Consider the following 22,843-nt stretch of genomic DNA (forward strand, 5'->3'; position numbering starts at 1 on the left):
TATATATTTTAGAATATATTTTAATATTTAATACACATTAAATATTAATATTAATATTTAATATTTAATCAAATATTTAATTTAACATTAACATTTACTGTCAATGTTTTAATATCTTAATATTAAACATATTATAATATATTTATGATATATATTTATATATTATATTTACATATAATATTTTATGGATAGACAAATATATTAATATATATTAATATTATATAATAGTTGTCTCATATAACTAAGAAGTTAAATAATCTGTCTATGTAAAAAGTGCTTTAATTTTCTACATAGAGTGAATAAAATTTGTATTGAGATTTGAGATTAATTACACTGAAAATTTGTATAAAGTTTCTATTTTAATTTTAGTGTTTGTTATAGGTGGTGGTTTGAAGTTTGATGATGTGTTTTCAACCTCATTAGCCAATGCTCATTTATCTTAACTTCATTATCTCAGAGATGAGTCATGCTTAATGAAATTCATTGTCAGTTCATTTGTTTTTAAGATTCATGAGATTCAAAATTAACTAAACTGATTTCATTTTTTCCCCTCGTTTTCTACTCTTAGATGTCTTTGCTTTAACAGATGCCAACACAAGCCTCTGGAAGTGTTTCTTTCCATGTAGTTATTATGCTACTAAAAACAGCAAACTGTGTAGAGCACTGATACAAAAAATACATCTAGAAGATTTTGTTATACTCTCTCCTGATAGTGAGGACCCATTTCTACAGAGGAAAAAAAATTTTGGGGGTGAGTTGGTGGCACACATGATTGTGCTTAGGGCTTACTCCTGGCTCTGTGTGTTCAGGGATCATGTCTGGCAGTGGAGGATATATGTGGTTCTGAGGATTGAACCTAAATCTGCCTCATGCAAAGCAAGCACCCTACCTGCTAGACTATCTTTCTGGGTTCCACTGAAAAAAATTTAAGGGATTTTTAAAATCACTCACAAAGTATTTAATCATGTTAAATATAGTAGCAACTATATTTTATGCCATTATCTGCTTGAAAATAAGTATTTATGGCAAATTGCTATAAATTATCTTACTTCATTAATAAGAATATCCACAACATGTTCAACAACTCTAGTTTCTATGCAATTTTAACACCTGTAATTTTTACTTAAAAATCATGCTCTTTTGGGTTGATTTTTTGGGCCATACCTACTGGCACTCAGAGGTTACTCCTGGCTTTGACTCAGAAACTACTCCTGGCAGGCTCAGAATACCATATAGGATGCCAGGAATCAAACCAATAAGGCAAATGCCCTGTCCACGGGCTATTATTCCACCTTCAAATCATGCTAATTAAATATGTCAAAATTTTGCTTTTTAAGTACATAAATTTGAACAGAAACAAGCAATATATTATTAACTTGAAATATCATTTATCATTTAACTCAAGAAATTTGAAATTTCTATCTGTATGCAAAATTATAGTCAAAAGAAGAGAAGCAGAAATAAATTAGAAGGAAGTCAAAAAAAAGTAGAGATAATTACTAGAATCTGCTCTTGTTTGCAATTCTCTGGCTTGATGGAGGAGGTTCTCACTTTCATCTTTATGGTAAATGATTTGAGTATCAATCCCACTCACAGCCTACAAAGGAATTGATGGAGAGAGTAAGAATGACGGCAAAAAAATCAACTTTTCATGATTTCAGCATTTAAATGACACAACTTATCATTGAACATCAAGTAAAATTCACAGCTTCATTTTCATAGCTCAAAATCAAGGCCAAATAGGAACAAATGTGAATGTGAAAAGATAATATCACCTGACTTTTTCAGAAAATCATGTTTTAAGAACAACACAGTGGACTTATAATAGTATCTGACAAAGGGCCAGCTAATGTATTTTTTAAATAGAAACCACCTAATAAATAATTTTTAGTTGAAACATTTAAATATATGCACAAAGCATCTTCTTTATCAGCAGGAACTCATCCAAAATATGTTTTATTTAGGGATTTTGCCTTAAAAAAGCTTTCAGGGAGCTGGCATTTACCTCCTGGAGTGTGGCCCTTTTTGAAGAACTTGCATTATGAAAACTTCGTAACATAAATAAAATCATCTTTCCTGAGTTCTCCTCCCCTTTCTGCTATTTATATTACATCAGAAAGTTAAGGGATGGCATTAGAAGATAGAGGAAACAATCTGGAAGAAGCAACGCATTCATAAACTTTAAAATAAGGGAAAGCCTGGCGTGACAGATACATTATAGAGCATATACCTAATATATGCCAAGACCTTGAGTTCTGTCTGCCTCTGGCATCACATGCTTATTCTCTATCTCCAGAAAACATTGTCCTGATAGACTCCAAGCATTACTAGTAGTGTTAGAGAAGCCTCAGAATCCCCGAGTACTGTTGAGAGTGGACACATAAGGAAATAAGTGAATACTCACATCATAAATTCTTTCTGTGATGTTCAAAGCAAATTCAGCTGTTTCGTTGGCTTCATTAACATAATTGGCGATGTTTTCATAGACATTTGAAGCATCCAAAGCCTTCTGAACCAGACCATTCATATCTGAACTGTGCAAATTCCTGTTAGCAAACAAATGAATCAATTTCTCTTTATATTCTTGGGAAAGGGGACTTTTGTTACAGCTTGGTTTTAATACTTTCAGGACCACAGAGATTTTCTGTTCTAAGTCTCCACCTTGGTAAGGTTTTTCTAAGATGCCTTTCATAGAAAAACATCTTTTCTGCCCTTCATGCTTTCAAATTTTATCCAATTTTTGACACTGTCAGCTGTCTTCCTGGGAATAACAATTGGTAAAAAGAATAATGATTTTAAAGGCAGTCCTCAGTATTCCATCAAAGAAAGGTTTGTTTGTGCAGTGGTAGTTGGGCAGGAATGAACCCACATTTTACCATACCTACTGCTTAGCCACCATCTATATGATTAGTCTCTTACCCAAAAAGAAACCGCTATGGTGCTGGGATTAAAATTCAGGACCTTACACTTGTGAGGCAAGTGCTCTACCACTTGAACTTCCTCCCTAGCCCATGTTTTTAATTCGGTTAACACTCGTGATGTTGATTTTTTGATTCTCTTTTTATAAATAGAATAAAGACTGAGAGAGGGTCTATGGTTTCCCAGGGCAAACAATGTTTAGTTCTGTCTCACTTGGGAGGCCCAGCCTACCTCACTCAAGTGTAGAACTCCACTCTGCCTTTCCCTGTCTCCTGCACTATGTTGTTCTGCTTCTTTCTGACCTCTGGAAGATTCAGCTAACACTTATTCAGCATCTCTCACACCCAGAACACTCTCATATGGGGGCTAGTAATGTGGTCAGCAAATAATTACTTCAATGCCATGTTATTTTATTATAATGCTACTGAGACATAAAAGAATCTGATTATCAGCTGTATTTACTTTCTATGTGTTCTACCCTATGTGTTCACTATCTATGTATCTTCTCCTTAGTCTCTGCAGCTATTGCAAGTGTGCTAGTTTTTTTTCCCAACCCTAAAGATGTGCAATTATTCACAGACATGTTTAAATAGTCCCAGTCTGAGTGTGGCATATGTGTATGAATCCTATCCTAGTAGCTCAGGGAACAAGGTGGGAATAAACTCTGCTGAAAAGGTAATTTCCTACAATCATGTATGTAATCATGGTGCTTAAATAAAGAAAAAATGGTAGTTTTCTGATTCAAATACTTGATACATATTATCCTTATGCTTTTAAGAATATCACAGGAATTAATTATTCAGGGCATTTACAAAGAAAGGAGAAATAGGACTAAATGTTAGATGATTGATTGATATACTTAAATTTTGTTGGCTGGTGTGGGAAGAAGTAAAAAAAAAAGAGCTGGAAATAAAATCTTTGCTGTTTTGCTCTCCTGATGATATTTTTTTAAACAGAGAAGAAACAAATCATTGGGTATACCAGATATATGTATAAAAATTATTCACATGTTGTAGAGAGGCTATCTATAAATTTGGATGTTTCTCTGAATATCATCAGCCACAGACACAAAAAGCACTTCAGGGTGATCGATATTTCTAGTCATGTTCTATAAAGCATGTTCCCTTAGGATTATGACAGAACAGTGTTACAGAGCAGCCTTTAGAAGCTTTATTTTGGGATTCCCTATCAGTAGATGTCATAACTAAAATGATAAAAGGATGCTGATGAGAGAAATAGGATGGATCTCAAAAACAATATTTTCACCAGTGTTATAAAAGCAGTATCTCATGCAAGTCTCACCTTATTGAGTTGATCAAAAGCACATTTTTTTCTTGTAACATCACAATGAGCTGACTATAACTCCATTCAGATTGGACAGACTGGACTGGTAGTGACACAGGGACAGTGGTGGAGGGTTGTGAACAATTTAGTGGTATTGGGAGCAGTAATTTTATATACCAATACCAAATTCTTAAACATTATTTTAAATATCTTGCCTAAGTTATAATAAAATGTGAAATAAATATATAAAATTGGTTTAAGGCAAACAAAAACATATTATCACCAAGATTTCTTTGGCATCTTTCTTGTTTCTCTCTTCCTCTTTCAAATTTTCAGGATATTTGAGTTTGAAAATGTTAAATGCAGGAATTAAAGGGCAGTTTAAAATATTGTTTGAGAGAGTACTTCTAAAGAAGAGAACCTGGGAGCCACTCGTAGCAATACTTGGCCAACAGGGATATACAGCTCAATGTTTGGGTCCAGCAATACAATAAATATTGCATTGGGTCATGAATGCTGAAGCTCACCAGGGTCACATTGACAGTAGTACCTAGGGAGTTCTGAGATGCTGAGATATGTCAGGTAAGTGTTCCAGTTCTTTGAGCTATTTCTCTATTCTTGTCATTTATATTTTCAACATAAATTGAGAATGGTTTTTATTTCTTCAGTGACCTTTACTCATACCTGTTTCTAATTGCCATATCTGCAATCTTTCTTCTTCTTAATTATCTCGCTATTTACCTATTATATCAGGGTAACAGATTCAGTTCAAATATTCAGTACATTTCAATTAACATTAAGTGAGTGCCCAGAGGGAACATGATTCTCTTGCAGATGCTGTGAGGAAAATTGTCTATTGATTTTCTCTTAACAAGTATTAAGTCAAATAGTTCCTGCTGGGTACTATGGAGTTTGAAACTCAGTTGTTATGCCAATTTCCTGCCTGTTTTATTTAAGACACTTAGTTTGGAGAACTAATGCTGTTCAGGAAACAAATATAGGTGGTGAAAGTAAAATTAGACCTTATAGAGCAGGGGTCTTCAAACTATGGCCCATGGGCCACATGTGGCCCGCAGAGGAGTCTGATCCGGCCCACCAGCAGTGAGCACTGTTTGGTTGCCAAGATATCTGACAGCATATACACTCAGTGTCACGGTTTCTCAGGGATGACGTCAACCGCCTCAGCCCACGGCATGTTGTGTGCTTGGAGGGTGGGCGTGAGGGTGGTGTTGAGAGGGACACTGATGCACCCTTGCGCCTGGAGCTTGGCGCGTGCGTTGCTGATGACGTCACTGGAGGGCGCAGGACACTGCTTGGCGAGGAGTACCACATGTGGGTGACTATATGATGTAAAAAGGTGCCTGCTCCACCCCCAGGCAACGTGGTGTCTGTGTGCTGTGCCTGCCTGTCAGTGAGGTTTTCCTCCACTCCCTCCACTGCCAAAGGTCAGTCAAAAGTACCATAGAAATAAATTTTTGCCAGATTGGGGGGTTCTGCCTGATTCGGCTCTGGGTGACTCATATGAAAATTCCCCTTTGGGGGTGGTGAGGTGTTCAGTGCTGAAATCAAAGTTAGGGGGTGGGCGGTGGTTGGGAGGTTAGGGGTTCGGTGCTGAATTGCCCATGTGGAAAATTAGGAGTTCGATGCTGAAGCATTTTAAAGGGGTTACATTGAAAATTTTATATGCATTTTGCAATTTCTTTTCAGTGTTCACATGCTGATTCTGAACATATCAATTTGGGCATTATATAGAGAGATATAACTGAACTATCAGGGACTGAGCTGGTCTGCTTAGAAAAGCCTGCAAGGGGAGAGTGTTCACATCAGGGACTAATGAGGGTTCATACACTGTGTGTGTATATATACACACACATATTTGTATTTCACTAATATTAGTTTGGAATCCCTAGGAAACAATGTCAAGAAAAAGAAAAATTGATGGCGAGTGTAGGATATTCAAAGAACAGTGGACTTACGATTACTTTTTTATGCAGTACAAAGAAAAAGCTGTGTGTCTGATATGCCAGAATATAGTTGCTGTGTTCAAAGAATACACTTTGCGACGCCACTATCAAACTCAACATAAAGATAAATATGATTGTTTCGTTGGAGAAGTGAGAAAAGATAAAATATTACAACTGAAACATACACTGACGACTCAGCAAAATACTTTTGTGAAGCAGAAGCAGTTAAATACTTCCTCACTGCGGGCAAGTTTTCAAGTTGCCAAGCTAATAGCGCGCAATGGCAAACCATTTGTGGAGGGAGAATTTGTTAAAGAATGCCTTATTTCTGTTGCCAAAGAGATGTGTCCAGAGAAAGCTGATTTATTTAGTACAGTGAGCCTTTCAGGAGTTACAATGACATGAAGGATTGAAGAAATGGGAGAACATTTGCTGCACCATTTGCAAAACTCTGCAAAGAAACTTTGCTATTTTTCCTTGGCACTCAACGAAAGCAATGATGTTCGTGATTCTGCCCAACTTCTCATTTATATGCATGGGACAAATGAGTATTTTGAAGTCACAGAAGAGCTTTCTGCACTGCAAAGTATCAAAGGTACAACCACAGGAGTGGATATATTTGAAAAGGTTTGCCAAACTGAATGGTTTGGAGCTGGACTGGGTTAAACTAGTCAGTGTAACAACTGATGGTGCTCCTAGCATGGTGGGGTCTAAGAGAGGAGTAATTGCTCACATTACACAAGAGATGGACAAACATAACCATCCTTATCCAATTGCCGTACACTGCCTCATCCACCAACAAGCGCTGTGTTGTAAATCACTGAAGTGGGACTCTGTTATGAAAATTGTGGTATCTTGTGTTAATTACATTAGAACTCATGCACTAAACCACAGACAATTTCAGGAATTTCTATCTGAGGTAAATGTTGCCCATGAAGATGTTCTGTACCACACAGAAGTCCATTGGCTGAGTAGAGGGAGAGATTTGAAACATTTATATAACTTACTTCCTCAGATTACAGCTTTTCTACTTTCAAAAAACCAAGAAGTACCAGAGCTCAATTATGCAGAATGGAAATGGCACCTTGCCTTTCTGACAGATATAACAGAGCTACTCAACAGTTTCAATCTGCAACTTCAAGGCAAGGGGAAGCTCATCTGTGATATGGCATTGCATGTGAAAGCATTTGAAGTAAAATCAGGCCTTCTCATCAAACAAGTACAGGAGGAAAACTTCAGTCATCTCCCAACAACTCAAAACCTGTCAGCGGACAAACCATTGGTTGCATTCCCAAAGGAAACACGTCTGGCTTCACTAGAATTGCTGCAAAAGGAGTTTCAATTTAGATTCAAAGAGCTTCATCTCCATGAACAGGACATACAGCTTTTTTGTAACCCATTTTCTGTTGAGATTGAAAATGTCCTTACAATTTACCAAATGGAACTACCTGAACTGCCGAATTGTGACTCTCTGAAAGATGCATTTAAGTCAAGTAACCTTTTGAATTTCTATGCATCTCTCCCCTCTGAGACATATCCAAATATCAGGAAGCATGCACTCAAAATGGTAACCATCTTTGGTAGCACTTATGCCTGTGAACAGACTTTTTCAAGAATGAAACATCTGCAATCTCCAACCAGATCAAGATTAACTGATGCCCACTTGCATTACTTGTTATGGCTGGCAGTGACAAATATGGAACCAGACATTGACCATCTCATTAGCCAAAAGCAGACCCACAGTTTCCATTGAAATACTGGTGCGTGATCTGTTTATTTATAAATGTTTTTCATTTTATTTATATAAGATATGTGCAGTGTGAGTAGGAATTAGTAGCTCATATAGTCCAGCCCTCCAGCTCTCTAAGGGACCGTAATCCGGCCCCCACTTTAAAAAGTTGAAGACCTCTGTTATAGAAGGAGGATATTTACTTGTATTTTATGTAGCTCTTATGAATCTAACCAAATTGTGTTAGGTCATTACATTGGCAATTGTGGAACAAACTTCCCTCATCCCAGTCACAGCACAGGTCTCTAATATAACAGCATTACAAAAATTGTCTTCCCAAAGCAATTACAATTATTGGCACTTTGCAATGGTTCACAGCAATGAACAATTGTTAGCTCTCAGACTGACCACTCAACAAAAACAAACAAGTAGACTCAATCATAAAACCAAGTTGTTCTATCCGAGTAACTTGGTATGTGGCATTGAATACAAATAAGTTACTCAAACTATGAAGATATTTGTATTTTAAAAGCAGAGTCTTACCTGCTCAATTCGTCAGCTTCTAGCTGAAGATTTCGTGCATGGTCAATTGCTTCTTGGACTAAATCATAACCGAGGTTACTCAGGTTGGCTAGTTTTCCTTGTAGTTCATTTTTGGCTCCATCTATTTCAGCATAAATGCCAGATGCATTCTAAAGATATTTTTAAATAAATTTGATTTGAAGAATGTAAAACATATTTTCAAGGAACACTGAAAGATAATTTCTATTTTTCTTATTTATTAAGTTGAATAAATTTCAGGTCAGGTCTACACAAGTCTGGAATATTACAGTAGACAACTATTTCTCTGGCATCCTCACTCATATTTACTTATATTCTTAGCATTCAGACATACTATGCCATCTTAAATCTGAAATCTAAACAAATAAAAATAGACCTAGCTTTTGTGATACACATTTTCTCAATATCCTATTTTAGTGGTCAAGCTGAGCTCTTAAAAGATTGTGTTCCATATTAAGAGATAGCTCAACAGATTGGAGCCCTTTCATTGCATGGTCCTCTGTGAACCACTAGGAGTGGTTATAAAACTGAACAATTTCTATGCATTTAAGTTCAACTCAAATGTCACTTCCTTATTGAAACTATTCCCAACTTCTTCAGATTAAATTCAATATTTCCCCATATATCATTTTTGTTTAAATATCACATTACTAGAGATCTGTACCTATTGCACTCACCCTATTATAAAATATTGGGAGGAAAATTGTTTACTTTTTTATTATATCCAGAATATAGCATATTTACTAGCAAATAGGGCTTATTTTTATAGAGACAGTATTGTATTAGGAATCTAGTCATTGGGTTGGTCATCAGTTAAATAATATTTTGAAGAAAAAAATTTTAATTGTATGATTAGGTAAATGCTATAACCATCTCACTTTTAATCATTAAATTGATCAACAGATATATATATATATATATTCAATATATATATTGAATAATTAGTATGAGCCAGCAAATCTTATAAAAGTATTAGGTATAACTATAAATATAGTCTGTTCTCAAGAAATTTACAATCTAAAGGAAGATATAGATAATAAGTAAATGATCAAACAAGTGAACAAGCTAATTTCTTGAGTAAAAAGCATTTTGGAGGAAATACAGTAAGTAGTTTAGAGGATGATAGTAAGAGACATTTATATAAAATGTTCAAAATAACACCAGACACTTGAAAATTAGGATACAGCAGGTACAAAGATCCCAGGAAAAAAAGTATGGGTTCTTTGAAAAGTAGAAGTTAAAAGAAGTGAACTAGAGTGTGGTAAATGTGGAAAAGAGTGGGGCATGATCTGGAGAGGTGGACTCATAGGCCAAAAACAAATTAATTCAATTTGGAGAGATCTGTGGGAAAAGGTCATACAACCATACTATAACTTTACTTTTTTTTTTTTGGGTCATACCTAGCTGCGCTCAGGCATTACTCCTGACTCTACACTCAGAAATCACTCCTGGCAGGCTTGGGGACCATATAGAATGCCGGAATTCGAACCACTGTCCTCATGCAAGGCAAACGCCTTACCTCTATGCTATCTCTCTGACCCCTTTAAATATTTTTTAATGGCATTTATTTGGAACGCTTTAAAGAATTTGTGTGTCATCCTTGTGCAGGGGCCATGCTAATCTTCTCTGTATTGTTCCAATTTTAGTACATGTGCTGCCAAAGCAGCACTTTAATGGCATTTATAATGACTAGAGGGGCCAAAGTGGGGACAATTGATCAGATAGATGGCATATAATTTCAGTGAGAAGAGGGAGGAAAAGTTCACAATCAGGTTTCATTTTGAAGATAGGGTCTAAACGTCTTGCTGAAGTGAGTAGAGGAAAAAGAAGAAATCAAGAATGTCTCTAGAATTGGAAATGGTCTCTCTGGACAAAAAACTAAGTGCTAAAGGAGGTAAAGTTCTATGCTTGATACAGTCTCAGTAGCAGAATCGTAAGTCACTCTGGCTACAAGGAAAAATGGGGTGGGGAGAGAAGAAAACTATCTGCCATAGAGGCAGGCTGGGATTAGGTAAGAAATGGAAGGGAAATAGGGACATTGGCGGCAAGAAATGAACACTGTAAGAATGGGTTTTTAGAATATTCTATGAAATCCAACCATCAACAACTTTTAAATTCTGTATCTCATGGTGATTCAATAAAGTGAAGGATGGGGCCAGAGTGATAGCACAGTGGTAGGGTGTTTGCCTTGCACTCGGCAGATCCAGGATGGATCTTGGTTCAATCCCCAGTGTCCCATATGGTTCCCCGAGCCAGGAGCAATTTCTGAGTGCATAGCCAGGAGTAACCCCTGAGCATCCTTGGGTGTAACCCACAAACAAAAACAAAAACCAAAGGAAATAAAAAAAGAATGTCTAGAGTTTTGAGTTACTGGGTGGTACCATACTTACTGGGAAGGGTGAAAGACAATATTGAGAAGGGTAAAAGACAAGAAGGGTGTTTTATTCAGAATATATCAGATTTGATATGCTTCTTATAACTCTGTGGTAGATTATGTTGAGATTTCTATTTCTATACACTAGTTCAGTTTAATCAGGCCACCCAAACTGTGTATACATAAGGAACTTGGGGAGTGCTGCTTATAAGGCCAGAGTATTCAATGGAAATAGGTGGTGTATATCATCTACCTGAATTTTAAAATTATCACGGATTGAGATGGGAATATAAACAAAGGTGAAGTGAAGGAAGACAGGGAGTTTATCATTGAAAAAGTGAGCTGATAATCAGATGATTTAATTATCTTTTTGTATTTGTTTTTGAGTCAAACTAGGTAGTCGTTATGGTTTCTGGCTTTTGGCTCTGGGATCACTTTTGGCATGGACAAAGGACCATATTGGGTGCCTAGAATTAAACCCAAGTTAGGTGAGTGCAAGGCAAGCACCTTAATTGTTATACTATTACTCCAGCCTCCAGATGACTTAGTTTTTAATTCATTTTTCTTCATTTTCATCAGACTACTTTGAAATTTTTTTGTATGACATCCTTTCAATGCTAATAAAAAGGAGCTAAGATCAATTTCATAGTGGTTTTTTTTCACTACACTTTATTGGAGATTTGGGACATTGGTGAAGGGAATGTTGCACTGGTGATGGGTAGTGTTCTTTACATGACTGAAACCCAAACACAATCATGTATGTAATAAAGTTGTTTAAATAAAAAAAAAGAAAGAAAGAAAGAGAGAAAGAGAGAGAAGAAAAAAGAAGAAAGAAGAGAGAGAAAGAAAGAAAGAGAAAAAGAAAGAAAGAGAAAAAAAAAGAAAAAAGAAAAAGAAAAAAGAAAAAGAAAGAGAAAGAAAGAAAGAGAAAGAAAGAAAGAAAGAAAGAAAGAAAGAAAGAAAGAAAAAGAGAAAGAAAGAAAAAAATGTTTTTTTTGGGGGGGCTGGAGTGACAGCAGAGCAGTAAGGCATTTGCCTTGCCTGCGGCCAACCTGCAGTGGACCTGGATTCCATCCCGGGTATCCAACATGGTTCCCCAAACCAACCAAAAGTGATTTCTGAGTGCAGAGCCAAGAGTAACCCCTGAATGCTGCCAGGTGTGGCCCCCAAACCAAAAAACCAAAATGTTGTTTTTTGACTATTTTGAATATCAACTTTACTAAACACCCCATTTGTGAGTGAGGAGTGTGTAGGACAAACTAAATTTATATTTTAATACAGATTTAGTTTTTGTTTGTTTTGTTTTCAGGATAAACGTAGATATACTCACAGGTTGCTCCTGGTTCCGCACTCAGGAATCATTCCTTGAATGCTCTGAGAACTATGAGAGACCAGGTATCAAATCTAGTTTGACTCTGTGCAAGGCAAAGGACCTCTCTACTGTATTATCACTCTATACATATTTCTTACTGAAAAGTTACCTGTGCAGAAAGTATACTGTGTGTGTGTGTGTGTGTGTGTGTGTGTGTGTGTGTGTGTGTGTGTATCAATCAGCAGATCTGTTACTGACAGATTGAGATAGCTATGTGAGGAGCTGTTGAGTAAATAATGTAATGCAGCTAGGGTGCTTTGAGGATGTAAATTTTTAAGTTTATTTAATTTCAGTAATTTAAACTTAAGTAGTCATATGTAGGTAAGTGCCTACTACATAATGAAAGAAACTGAAAAAAAATTCAGCCACTGTAACTTATTTTTATAATGCCAAGCTATTTGATAGAATTGAGTTCCATTTGCTTATATTTTTGTTTTGTTTTGTTTTGGGCCACACCTGGTGACGTTGAGGAGTTACTCCTGGCTATGTGCTTAGAAATCGCTCCTGGCTTGGGGCACCATATGGGACGCCCGAACCGAGGTTCATCCTGGGTCAGTTTTGTGCAAGGCAAATGCCCTACAGCTGCACTATTGCTCCGTCCCCAGCCATTTGCTTATTCTTAACAACTGAGCTGTTGTTGTTACCTGATGAATATACAGACCTATATAGCCTTACCTTTATTATATCATCAAGTTCTGAAAGAGTCAGCCGTGGAATTTCCAGAGTGTCTGAAGACAGCCTCAGAGTTGCATTCACACTTTCTACTTGTTCTCTTACTCTTTCATGTTGTTTCTGCAGCAAGGAAGAGAAGTGGGAGCTGACAAGAAGCACTAGAAAGTAGTAAGCATCACTCTCATGTCCCTGCACTCAGAAAATCTGTGTTCTTATCCAAGATACATCACCTAATTGCTGTGTGACTGAGGAATTCACTCTAGGTATTGCTTAAGCTCTGATCTTCATTTTAAGAGAGATGTCCCCGTTTTAAAATATCTTTGAGGTAATATGCTTACAATATTTTTACCAGATTAAGGTGTAGATAGTCTTAAGATGTTTACCTCACCAAAGTGTCCAAGACCCTCCACCATGGTCTTAGTGCTACTTTAACCTACTCATATCTTTTCTCCACAAAAGTGAGATTTTATTATGTTCATCAGTAGCATAGTAGCAATTATTTATCTTTAACATTGAAATAACAAAAGTAAATATCTTGGGAGCTTTAAAGCATGTGGCTAAGATCATTATTTATACCATCACCATCTAAAGAGTTACACTTTAGAGAGGAACAGGACTCTTTTCTTCATAAATGCAAAGGCAATAAAGGGGAATAAGTACAGGCAAGAACAACAGGCTCAATAGTTGCAGTGGTTGAAAGATGATTCCAAATAGGGATTTATTATCTGCTGGCTTTGGGTCAAATAGTTTTCTTGTAAAGAAACAATTTAGTATCTTTTAAAACTATTTAAATGGTCCCATTATCATAGCATAAAACTATGATCTTTCACCTATATCTTTGATCAACTTTTCTGCAGGTGATAAAACTTTTGAGAAGGAAAATTTTCTTGGTGCTAAAATATTTTAATGAATTACTTAATTTTGGGATCTAAGTGACCTTGGATATGGAGATTGGAATGAATTCAGAGGTTGAAAGCAATACAGAATAAAATTTTAAGTGGGAAAAATGGAAGGCTCATTTGATAATCTAAGTGAAAAATGAGTTGAAGCTACTTTAAAAATGGTCATTTAAACTAGAATTGAAACATGTAAGTTATGGCTTTCTGGGATGTCATAGAATACTTATAAAAGACTAGACATTAAATGACATACTTTCAAACTTTCTAGGTTCACTGCAGTATCCATTTTTATTCTCTAAAACCTTTTCTGATTTAGCTGAAAGGCAAATAAAATTTATTTTCTCTAAATACTTCAGAAAACAAAGACATCTGGGAATAATAAAATACTATTTGAGTATCTTAATGCAAGAACATTGAAAAGTAAATTTTTCCTCAATATCCACTTCTAGATCAATACTTATACTATTTGGAGTTAATTATTCTTATCACCACAAGGAAAGGATACTATATATACATATATTCAGAAGCAAAAGCAACCTTCTAGTGTGTGTATTGAGGTATATAAAGAAGGGAGTTGAAATACAGTTGGCATTATTTAGTTCTATTACAGAAATTTTCATTTACAGTCTGAGATACATCTGACCTATTCTGATCTTGTATTTGGGTTGTCTTACCTCAATATCATGGTCATACTTCAAAGCTGTGAACTAAGTTTGGTAATAAGTTCATTTACAGGAGTTGAAAAATGATATACTTCAAGGTTTCTCCACAACCCACTCTTTTTAAGAGTATTTTGACTAATGTTAAAAATTCAGGGTCTTATATTTATTTCATAAATATTTTTGTCATTCTGGGGTTGGCAGTAGAATACTAAATAAGTAATGTAACTAATAGCTGTGTAATTACTGTTTGCATACATCCACATGATAAAAATTTGTGTTATTTTTGATTTTGTATAAAAATGGAAAATTTACGGTTACTCTATTCTGTTGTATGACTAACAGGGAAAAGTTACATAAAGTCACTTGCATTTGGTGGAGGAGACAGACCAATTAATAGATTATCACAAAAAATAAACAAATAAAAATAGGTTAGCACAATATAAGATAGAAAGGTACACAGGGCCTCTTATAAGATTGTCAAAGCATCTGCTCAGTGAGATGGTGGTAGGGTAGCTTCCTGTAAAGATAAAAAAGAAAAAAACAGAAAAGAGAAAGTCTGCATTCCAGGGAGATGGACTATAGGATTTTTCTGCTTCTAGAAAGTAGAGAGGACTCTGCTGTATCTCTGAGGCACAATAGACATCTTGGGCCTTCTCTCTGCTTGCTTCAGCCTGGGAACTTTAATCTTCTCCAGCATTCTTCCCTGAGGGCTTGCTTTTTCCTGAGGTGAGTCTTCACTGTCCATAGACTGTGGAACTAGCATGACTGGTCCACTTTGCTTTGCAGCTGTGCATTCCACCTAGCTGATGAATACCACGACAACATGTAGAAAAATTCACAATATAAGCATAACAATGAGAAAACAATGCAGGCCAACACCAGGCATAGAGAATGAAGATGACAACTCTGATGTCCTGAAAACAGCCAACCACCTAGTCTCTCAGATATGAAGTTTAGAGAAAAAATATAGACAAAGTTCACAGAACTCAAAGAAAGCATAGATCGAGTTGAATGGAACACTAATAAGAATCCAGAGGGTATGAAGATAGAAATCAGAAAACTCCAAACTGAAATAACAGGTCTGAAAAACTCAGTAGATGAATTAAAAACCTCAATGGAAAGTCTCTCCAACAGTGTAATAGCAGCGGAGGATAGAATTAGTGAGCTGGAAGATGAAATGCATAACAACTTCATACAGCAGAAGTGATTGGAAAAAAGCCTTAAAGCAAATGATAAGATAGTGGAAAAATTACTCAAAGAATGTGAACAGATAAAAATAGAAGTCTTTGATAAGCTCAACAGAAACAACTTAAGAATCATTGGAGTCCCAGAGACCCAGAAAGAGAATCCTCAGGAAAAATCAACAGTCAAGGGCATCATTACAGAGAAACTACCAGAGCTAAAGACTACATGTGACCAAATCCTACATGCCTGAAAAGTACCAACTAAAAGAGACCCAAGGAAAAGCACCCTAAGACACATCCTAGTCATGATAACAAATCCCACAGATAGAGATAGAATACTAAAAGCAGCAAGATCAAAAAGGGAAATTACATTCAAGGGAACATCCTTTAAATTTACAGCAGATAAGTCACAAGAAACCCTCAAGGCCAGAAGGCAGTGGTGGGACATAGTGACAAAACTTTTCATAAGCTGATGTGGTACAGAGTGAAGAAACAATTACTACTAATTTATATAGCAAATATTTTTCTTTCTTTCTTTTTTGGTTTTTGGGATGCATGTGGCGGTGCTCATAGGTTGCTCCTGGTTCTGCACTCAGGAATTACTCATGGTGATGCTCAGTGAACCACATGGGATGCTGGGGATAGAACTCATATCATCTGTGTGCAAGATAAACACCCTACCAGATGTACTATCTCTCTTGCCCCTAAATAGCAAAATTTTTAGTGTTTTAGATCTCCAAATAATCTATAAAATCTTACCAATAATATATTAAAACTTAACAATTGAAATGTATAGAGAAAGCAGAAATAATGTGATAAATATACAATCTAAATAAAGTTATTCCTACAAAAATAACTTGGTTATATCACCTTGGCTGCTTTTGGTGTATATTACTTCTGGAACAAAGGAAAAAGTTCTATAGACTGTTGCAAAACTAAAGCTAGAGCTAGAATGATAAAATACGGGTTAAGGTACTTGTCTTTCTTGCAGCCAACTTAACTCAACCTCAAGCACTGTTAGAACTGATTCTAGAGCACAGAGCCAGAACACAGCCAGGTGTGCCCACCAAACAAAACAAAACAAGTACCACTATAAGTAGGATTAAAAAAATTAAAAGCTATAATAAGAGCAAGCAGTGAATATTATAACTGCGATTTAGATCAGAGTGGGGAAGGTGGATTTAGAAGAGAGAAAGAACAGAAAGAGAGGAGCATCCTATTTTTCTTAAGAAATTGTATATTTTCTAATATGCAATTTCAGAGATATGGTAAGGAGGAAGGAGTTAAAATATTCTAATTATAAAATTAGCAAGATCTGATGGTAAGTTAAACTTGAGTTTAGAAGAGGGCTAATTCAAGGAAAATGCTGAATCCTCATAACTATTTTGAAATATGTGTGAAGAAATTGTATGTTATACTAAAATTTTCTCACATGACATATTAATACATGTGTTAAATCAGGTATATCTTCCTGACCATTATTATTTTAAAACTACTGACTAAGTAGTTACACCTTTTAGAAGATGGCACTGATGATTGAAATTTTATTTAGGATATTTTACAGCAATTATAGAAAATCTAGGAGAAAAACCTATATTTTAGCTTTCTAATGATAAAAATAAGCAATGGAAATAATAATTTTCATATTTTTACACAGCTTCTGTGCCCTTATATTCATAACTACATCCAACTATGGGTGCTTTCTAATGGAAAATGACACCTCTCACTGTTGTTTTGACTCCATTCATAGTTGTATGAATCTAAACCTGTGTAGAGTAGATGTTACTCTAATCAGTTCTGTTCTCTAGATGTGGGCATGGACAAAGCCTCTGGTTCCACACTGATAACCATCTTTGCTCTCTCTGGCCCTGTCTAGCAATTGTCTTTTGACTCTTTGTATTTGAATGACTTTGACTTACACATTTGACATACTTCTGTTGACTTGGGAGATATACTATAGTCTTCCCAAATATTACAGATACCTCTCTGTAGGAACATGGCTCTGAGTTGCTTTGGTGTCCTAGAACTCTGAAGATCAGTCAAGTATAGAAATAGATCATAGCTGACTCACAAGGGTAATAAATTACACATATATGAAAACCAAGACAATTGAGTGGTTATTAACATAAGCATTAAACAATTAAAAAGTTTGAATCTATTTACATGCACATACTATATTATACATATCAGTGGAAAATTACATTTAAATAATATGCATATTTAAATATCAACATTTTAGAATATATTGTCTCTTCTTTTTTTTTTAATATTCCTGACATGCATTTATAATTATTGTGCACTATACCTCATGGTCCCGCTGCCTGGCTGCTATGACCCTGTTCATGTCTTCAGCATCTCTGACACGGTTAAGTGCCTGATCAAGTGATTCCTGGATGTCTGAAAACTTAGCATTGTAATCATCCAACTGCTCCAGGACAACCGGAAACAAAGAGCGAGTATCATTGGACAGTCGCTGCCAATTTTCAGCCTGGTTTAACACTTGGAAGAAATGAACATAAGATTCAGTCTGGCCTTCTATTTCTTCCTATTCTGCCTAGCATTTATCAAAGTTCTACATTTGTCAGGATCTGCCTTCTTTAACAATAGAGTTTGAAGCTGTTCATAAAAATAGCCTCATGTGTAGGATTTGAGAGCAACTGGAAGCAGTCAGCCAGAAAACGGGTTTGATTAGTTTTCCAATTGAGATGTCTTTTGCAGAACTATGACCTTTTTAGCAACTTTACTGTAGGAAAAGTATTTGGATATGCTATAGATTTATTATTAAAAATAACAGTGATCTTATTTGAAAAATGACATTCATGACCGCTCTTTTTCTGCATCTCTCCAGACAAAGCCTGTCTAGAGTACAGGTGCGGGTTGGGTGAGGAGGAATGAGATTTGGGACATTGGTGGTGGGAATGTTGCACTGGTGATGGGTGGTGTTCTTTATATTACTGAAACCCAAACACAATCATGTATGTAATCAAAGTGTTTAAATAAAATATATCTATAAAATTTTTTTCAATTAACTCTTTTATGTGAAAACTAGATTACTGGATGTAATGAATGTGGATGGAAATTATAATTTATTTTGTATATTTTGTAAATTGAAATTATACATTATTTTATGAGAACCACTCCAGGAGCAGTGGTCAGGGGCTGTCGGTGAGGGGAGGTTAGGTTATGTAGTGAGGGAATCAAGCCTAGAGCTACACACAGGCAAGGTCCTCACTCCATCAATTGTGCTCATCCTTAGCCCACAATATGTTTTATTAAATTTGGAATAAGTCTCAGTTCTCTGAATTTGTGACTAATTTTATATTTTTCCAAATAATATCAGTCTGTCTTGGGAGGTTTTGTATTTTCCTTCTCACTGTGAACAGGATCTTCAAGTCTGAAGCTGAGTAAAACAGTGACTGAAAAAAGCATTCTCTTGGTGAAAGGCCTAAGTGAGACACATTTGCTCCCATTTCCTAATAACATTCTTGTCAAGTTGCAGAATAAATAGGCAACCAAGGTGCTTGGAAGCTTCTGACTTTGATATTATAGCTACAGTCTTCATAACTGTCAGCCTCAGCCTGATGTAGAAATGGGGACTGACATTTTTCCTGGCTTTAAGACTTTCTTTGTTGGTTATTATATCATTTATATAAAAATATTCCTCTTTAAAGTTGACACTTTTGGTAGAATCAACTGAAAAACTGCTATGAATAATCAACTATGAATACCTTTGCAAATCATGGTACTTTAATACAATAAAATTTTAAAAATGTTTATCTTCAGAGTATTCACAATAATTGTTAGTAGAAGTTGATAGTAACAACCATAGAACAATGTGCTAGTGCAGGAGTTAAAGTTCTTTTGTGTCATGAACATTTTTTCTATCTAGTGAAGTAATCACTACCCTTTTAATAATGTTTTAAACTGTGAAATAAAAGGGTCAGGGATATGGCTCAGTGGTAGAGCACTCGCCTTATATGTGTGAGGCCCTATGTTATCAATCAACCTCTGGAACACAAAATAAATAAATAAAAAGTACAATTTATATATATAATAAAATATATCAATATATTTAAATTAGTCATATAATAATAGTTTCTATTAATGCATTAAATTGTAAGTACGAGAGGTAGAACTATAATACAACTGTATCAAACTATTATCATTATGAATTGTTAATTAACTTAGTTATTTTTAAGTTTTTTTTGAGCTACACATAGCAGAACAGCTTCTGACTTTGCACTCAGGGATCAATTCTGGTGGTTCTCAGGGTACCACATGGGGTATCAGGAATTAAACTTCGTTTATTATGTGAAAGGCAAGTACCCTAATTGCTGTACTATCTCTCCAGTTATAATGTAAGAGCAACAGTTAAAATACATGTAAATTTATAGATTTCATGTTAATTGTGTAGATTAAAAAGGACATAAGGGGTCAAGAACATAGCTCAGTGAAAGGGCATTTGCTTTGTATATGTAAAGACATGGATTTGTTCTGGGACACTACAAATATATAAACAAACAGATAAGTAAAAATAAAGTTACTTTTTGGGGGTTGCAATGTACCTGGTGGTGCTCAGGGCTTACTCTTGGCTCTGAACTTAGAGATCTTTCCTGGCAAGGCTTGAGGTAGGGGACTGTTTGGAGGAACTGGGATTAAAAGTGGCTACAATGCATGCAAGACATGATACTACCTATTAAGCCCCCAATGAATAAAAATGGTCACGTTTGTTGTCACTTTTCCTATCAAGAGTATAATCTGTTTTTTTATCCTTGAATCTAAAATGATATTGATGAAAAGAATGGATAGGACGTTGCTGAGCTCTAAGATTGAGACTCAGGTGACCTTGAACTTTCTATTATCAGAAAGCTGTCACTCACAATGTCACTCAGAATGCTTGCCCCCTTGAGGATAACACCTCACAATGAAAGAGTGGACCAGTTACCCTAAGACCCTAGACATGTCAATGAGCTCATTCCATGAAACATGAACAGAGATTAACAGTTCAGGTTTAGTCCAAACTAGTTAGGCTATATCTGATCCAAATTGAGAATGCATAACATATCCATTGCATCATGAGCAAAGTAATATTTTAAATGAATACATTTGGGAAGTGTTGTTACAGATAAGTCATAACTTGATGATTTGAACAAAGTCATTGGTTCATTAGTAAAACTATAATTTTAACTTACATGCATCAGGAAGACTTTATTGGCAGTTAACTCCTTAAAAGATATTTATGAACTTTAGAACAAGAATTTTGTACCTTTGCGGTCAACTCAATAAGTTCACTCTTACTGCAATTCTGGAAATTGATTCCATTCTTTTCCATATTTTATACATTTCACAAAATTCTTCTCAGGAGTTAAAGTTCTATAGATTCTGTGCAGTATTTCTATTGTTTATCAAAAGTTTGAGATTGGGTCTGGACCTAAAGATTTTAGTTATTTGCAGGCTGTGTATCTGGATGATTATTTGAGACCATATAAATTCTAAATTGGTATAAATATTGAGAATGGATATTGAGCTTTGATCAAATGTTGTCTATGGCTCAATGTCATCTCCTAGACCACATAGAAGAAACAAATAGGTGCTGGATTCTAGGAGTAAAAATACCTACATTCATGGGCTTCATCTGCTTCCTCATCCACAAGTTCTCGTTGGGTAAGAAATGGTTGACGGTGTTTAATCTCCTCAAGCATCTTCTGAGCCAACACCAGCTTCTCAGAGATTTCCTCAGAGCTAAGTTCCTGCTTTTCTCCATAATACAACATTTTGTTGTTTATCTCTGAAAGAGAAGAAAGTTGTGGGAGAAGGAAATAAGGAAGATGGCAAAGTATGTTGGTGATGTCACTAAAAGCACAGGCAAGTAAGAACTAAGTACAGGGATGACTCCATAGAGAGAAACGTTCAAAGAGAGTGACTAATGTGAAACTGCAGCCAGCATTGAAGATCATAATGTATTCTAGGGATAACTACAGTTTAAGGAAATCACTTTCCTCTGCTTCCTATTTAGTGTCTTCGAAATATCAATGAATTATTATTATAAAGTCACCTCACTTCAGCTACAAGTTATTTCTACTGTGTCTAGAGAATATCAATACCTAAAACATACAAATTTGGAAATTTGACGAAACTTTTGTTTGATGTTGGGCCTAAGAAGGTGATACTCCAGTGTAACTCCTGACTCTACACTCAAGGATCACTCCTGGTAGAACTTGGTGAACCATATAGGGTCTCAGGGATCAAAGCTGGGTTAGCCACTTGCAAAGTAAATGCTGTTCATCTCTCTGGCTCCTTTAATGAATGTTTTATATTAGATAGATAACTTAGAGAAATGTTCTCCTGACATATGTAGAAATAACTATAGGTATCAGTTGTATTTAAGCCAAGGAAATAAACCAAAATAGGAGGTTATAGAATATTTTTCAGCCTCAGCTGAGTGTTTCAGATTCATGATATGCTTTGTGTAAATTAGAAGTTTGATTGAGCAGGCTGCAGGCTGTGTTTGTTTGTTTGTTTGTTTGGTTTTTGGGTCACACCCTGCAGGGATCAGGGTTATTCCTGGTTCTACGCTCAGAAATCGCTCCTGGCAGGCTCAGAGGACCATATGGAATGCCGGATTCGAATCACTGTCCTTCTGCATGCAAGGCAAATGCCTTTCCTCCATGCTTTTTCTCTGGCTCCTGGCTGTGCATTTTTTCACATTAATAATATATATGTATATATATTGGTTTTTCGGCCACTCCCAGTGATGCTCAGGGGTTACTCCTGGCTACGTGCTCAGAAATCTCTGGGCTTGGGGGACCATATGGGACACTGGGGGATCGAACCACTGTCTGTTTTAGGCTAGCACATGCAAGGCAGACGCCTTACCACTTGCATCACCGCTCCGGCCCCATATTCTTTATATATTATATACAAAACATTCTATGCAATAAAGTGTTATTTGCCTTATATTACATTTCTTATCAAGATTATTTATTTACTGAAACAAAATGGAATAATTTAATTTCATTTTGATTCTGGGTCATTTTTACCTCACTTTCATTGTGGAATGATGGAGATTTCAAGAACTAGAGAAAATTCTGAGATTCAAAGGAATTATGAGTTCTCTAAAGACTAGAATACCTGAGAACTCTTTTTTCCCCCTACTATATAGGGTTAGATGAAAATGATATAAAATCTATTTTTTTTCTACAGTATCTCTGGGAGGAAGCACT

General features: G+C 35.8%; 1 protein-coding gene and 1 non-coding gene across 2 annotated transcripts in view; both read right to left on the reverse strand.

The window, feature by feature from the left end:
• Positions 1-22,843, reverse strand: part of LAMA4 (laminin subunit alpha 4) — a 161,831-nt gene that overhangs the window by 42,761 nt on the left and 96,227 nt on the right. Inside the window, exons 10-15 of the mRNA XM_049771231.1 lie at positions 21,241-21,408; positions 17,926-18,119; positions 12,879-12,995; positions 8,440-8,588; positions 2,405-2,546; positions 1,501-1,597 (exon numbers count right to left, since the gene is read on the reverse strand). Coding sequence (XP_049627188.1) covers positions 1,501-1,597; positions 2,405-2,546; positions 8,440-8,588; positions 12,879-12,995; positions 17,926-18,119; positions 21,241-21,408 — 867 coding nt within the window. The remainder of the gene's footprint in view (positions 1-1,500; positions 1,598-2,404; positions 2,547-8,439; positions 8,589-12,878; positions 12,996-17,925; positions 18,120-21,240; positions 21,409-22,843) is intronic.
• On the reverse strand, positions 10,020-10,126 carry LOC126008500 (U6 spliceosomal RNA). Its single transcript, XR_007495827.1, has one exon. It is a non-coding gene; the product is annotated as a U6 spliceosomal RNA (small nuclear RNA).

Source organism: Suncus etruscus, chromosome 4 (assembly GCF_024139225.1).
Source record: "Suncus etruscus isolate mSunEtr1 chromosome 4, mSunEtr1.pri.cur, whole genome shotgun sequence".
Lineage (NCBI taxonomy): Eukaryota > Metazoa > Chordata > Mammalia > Eulipotyphla > Soricidae > Suncus > Suncus etruscus.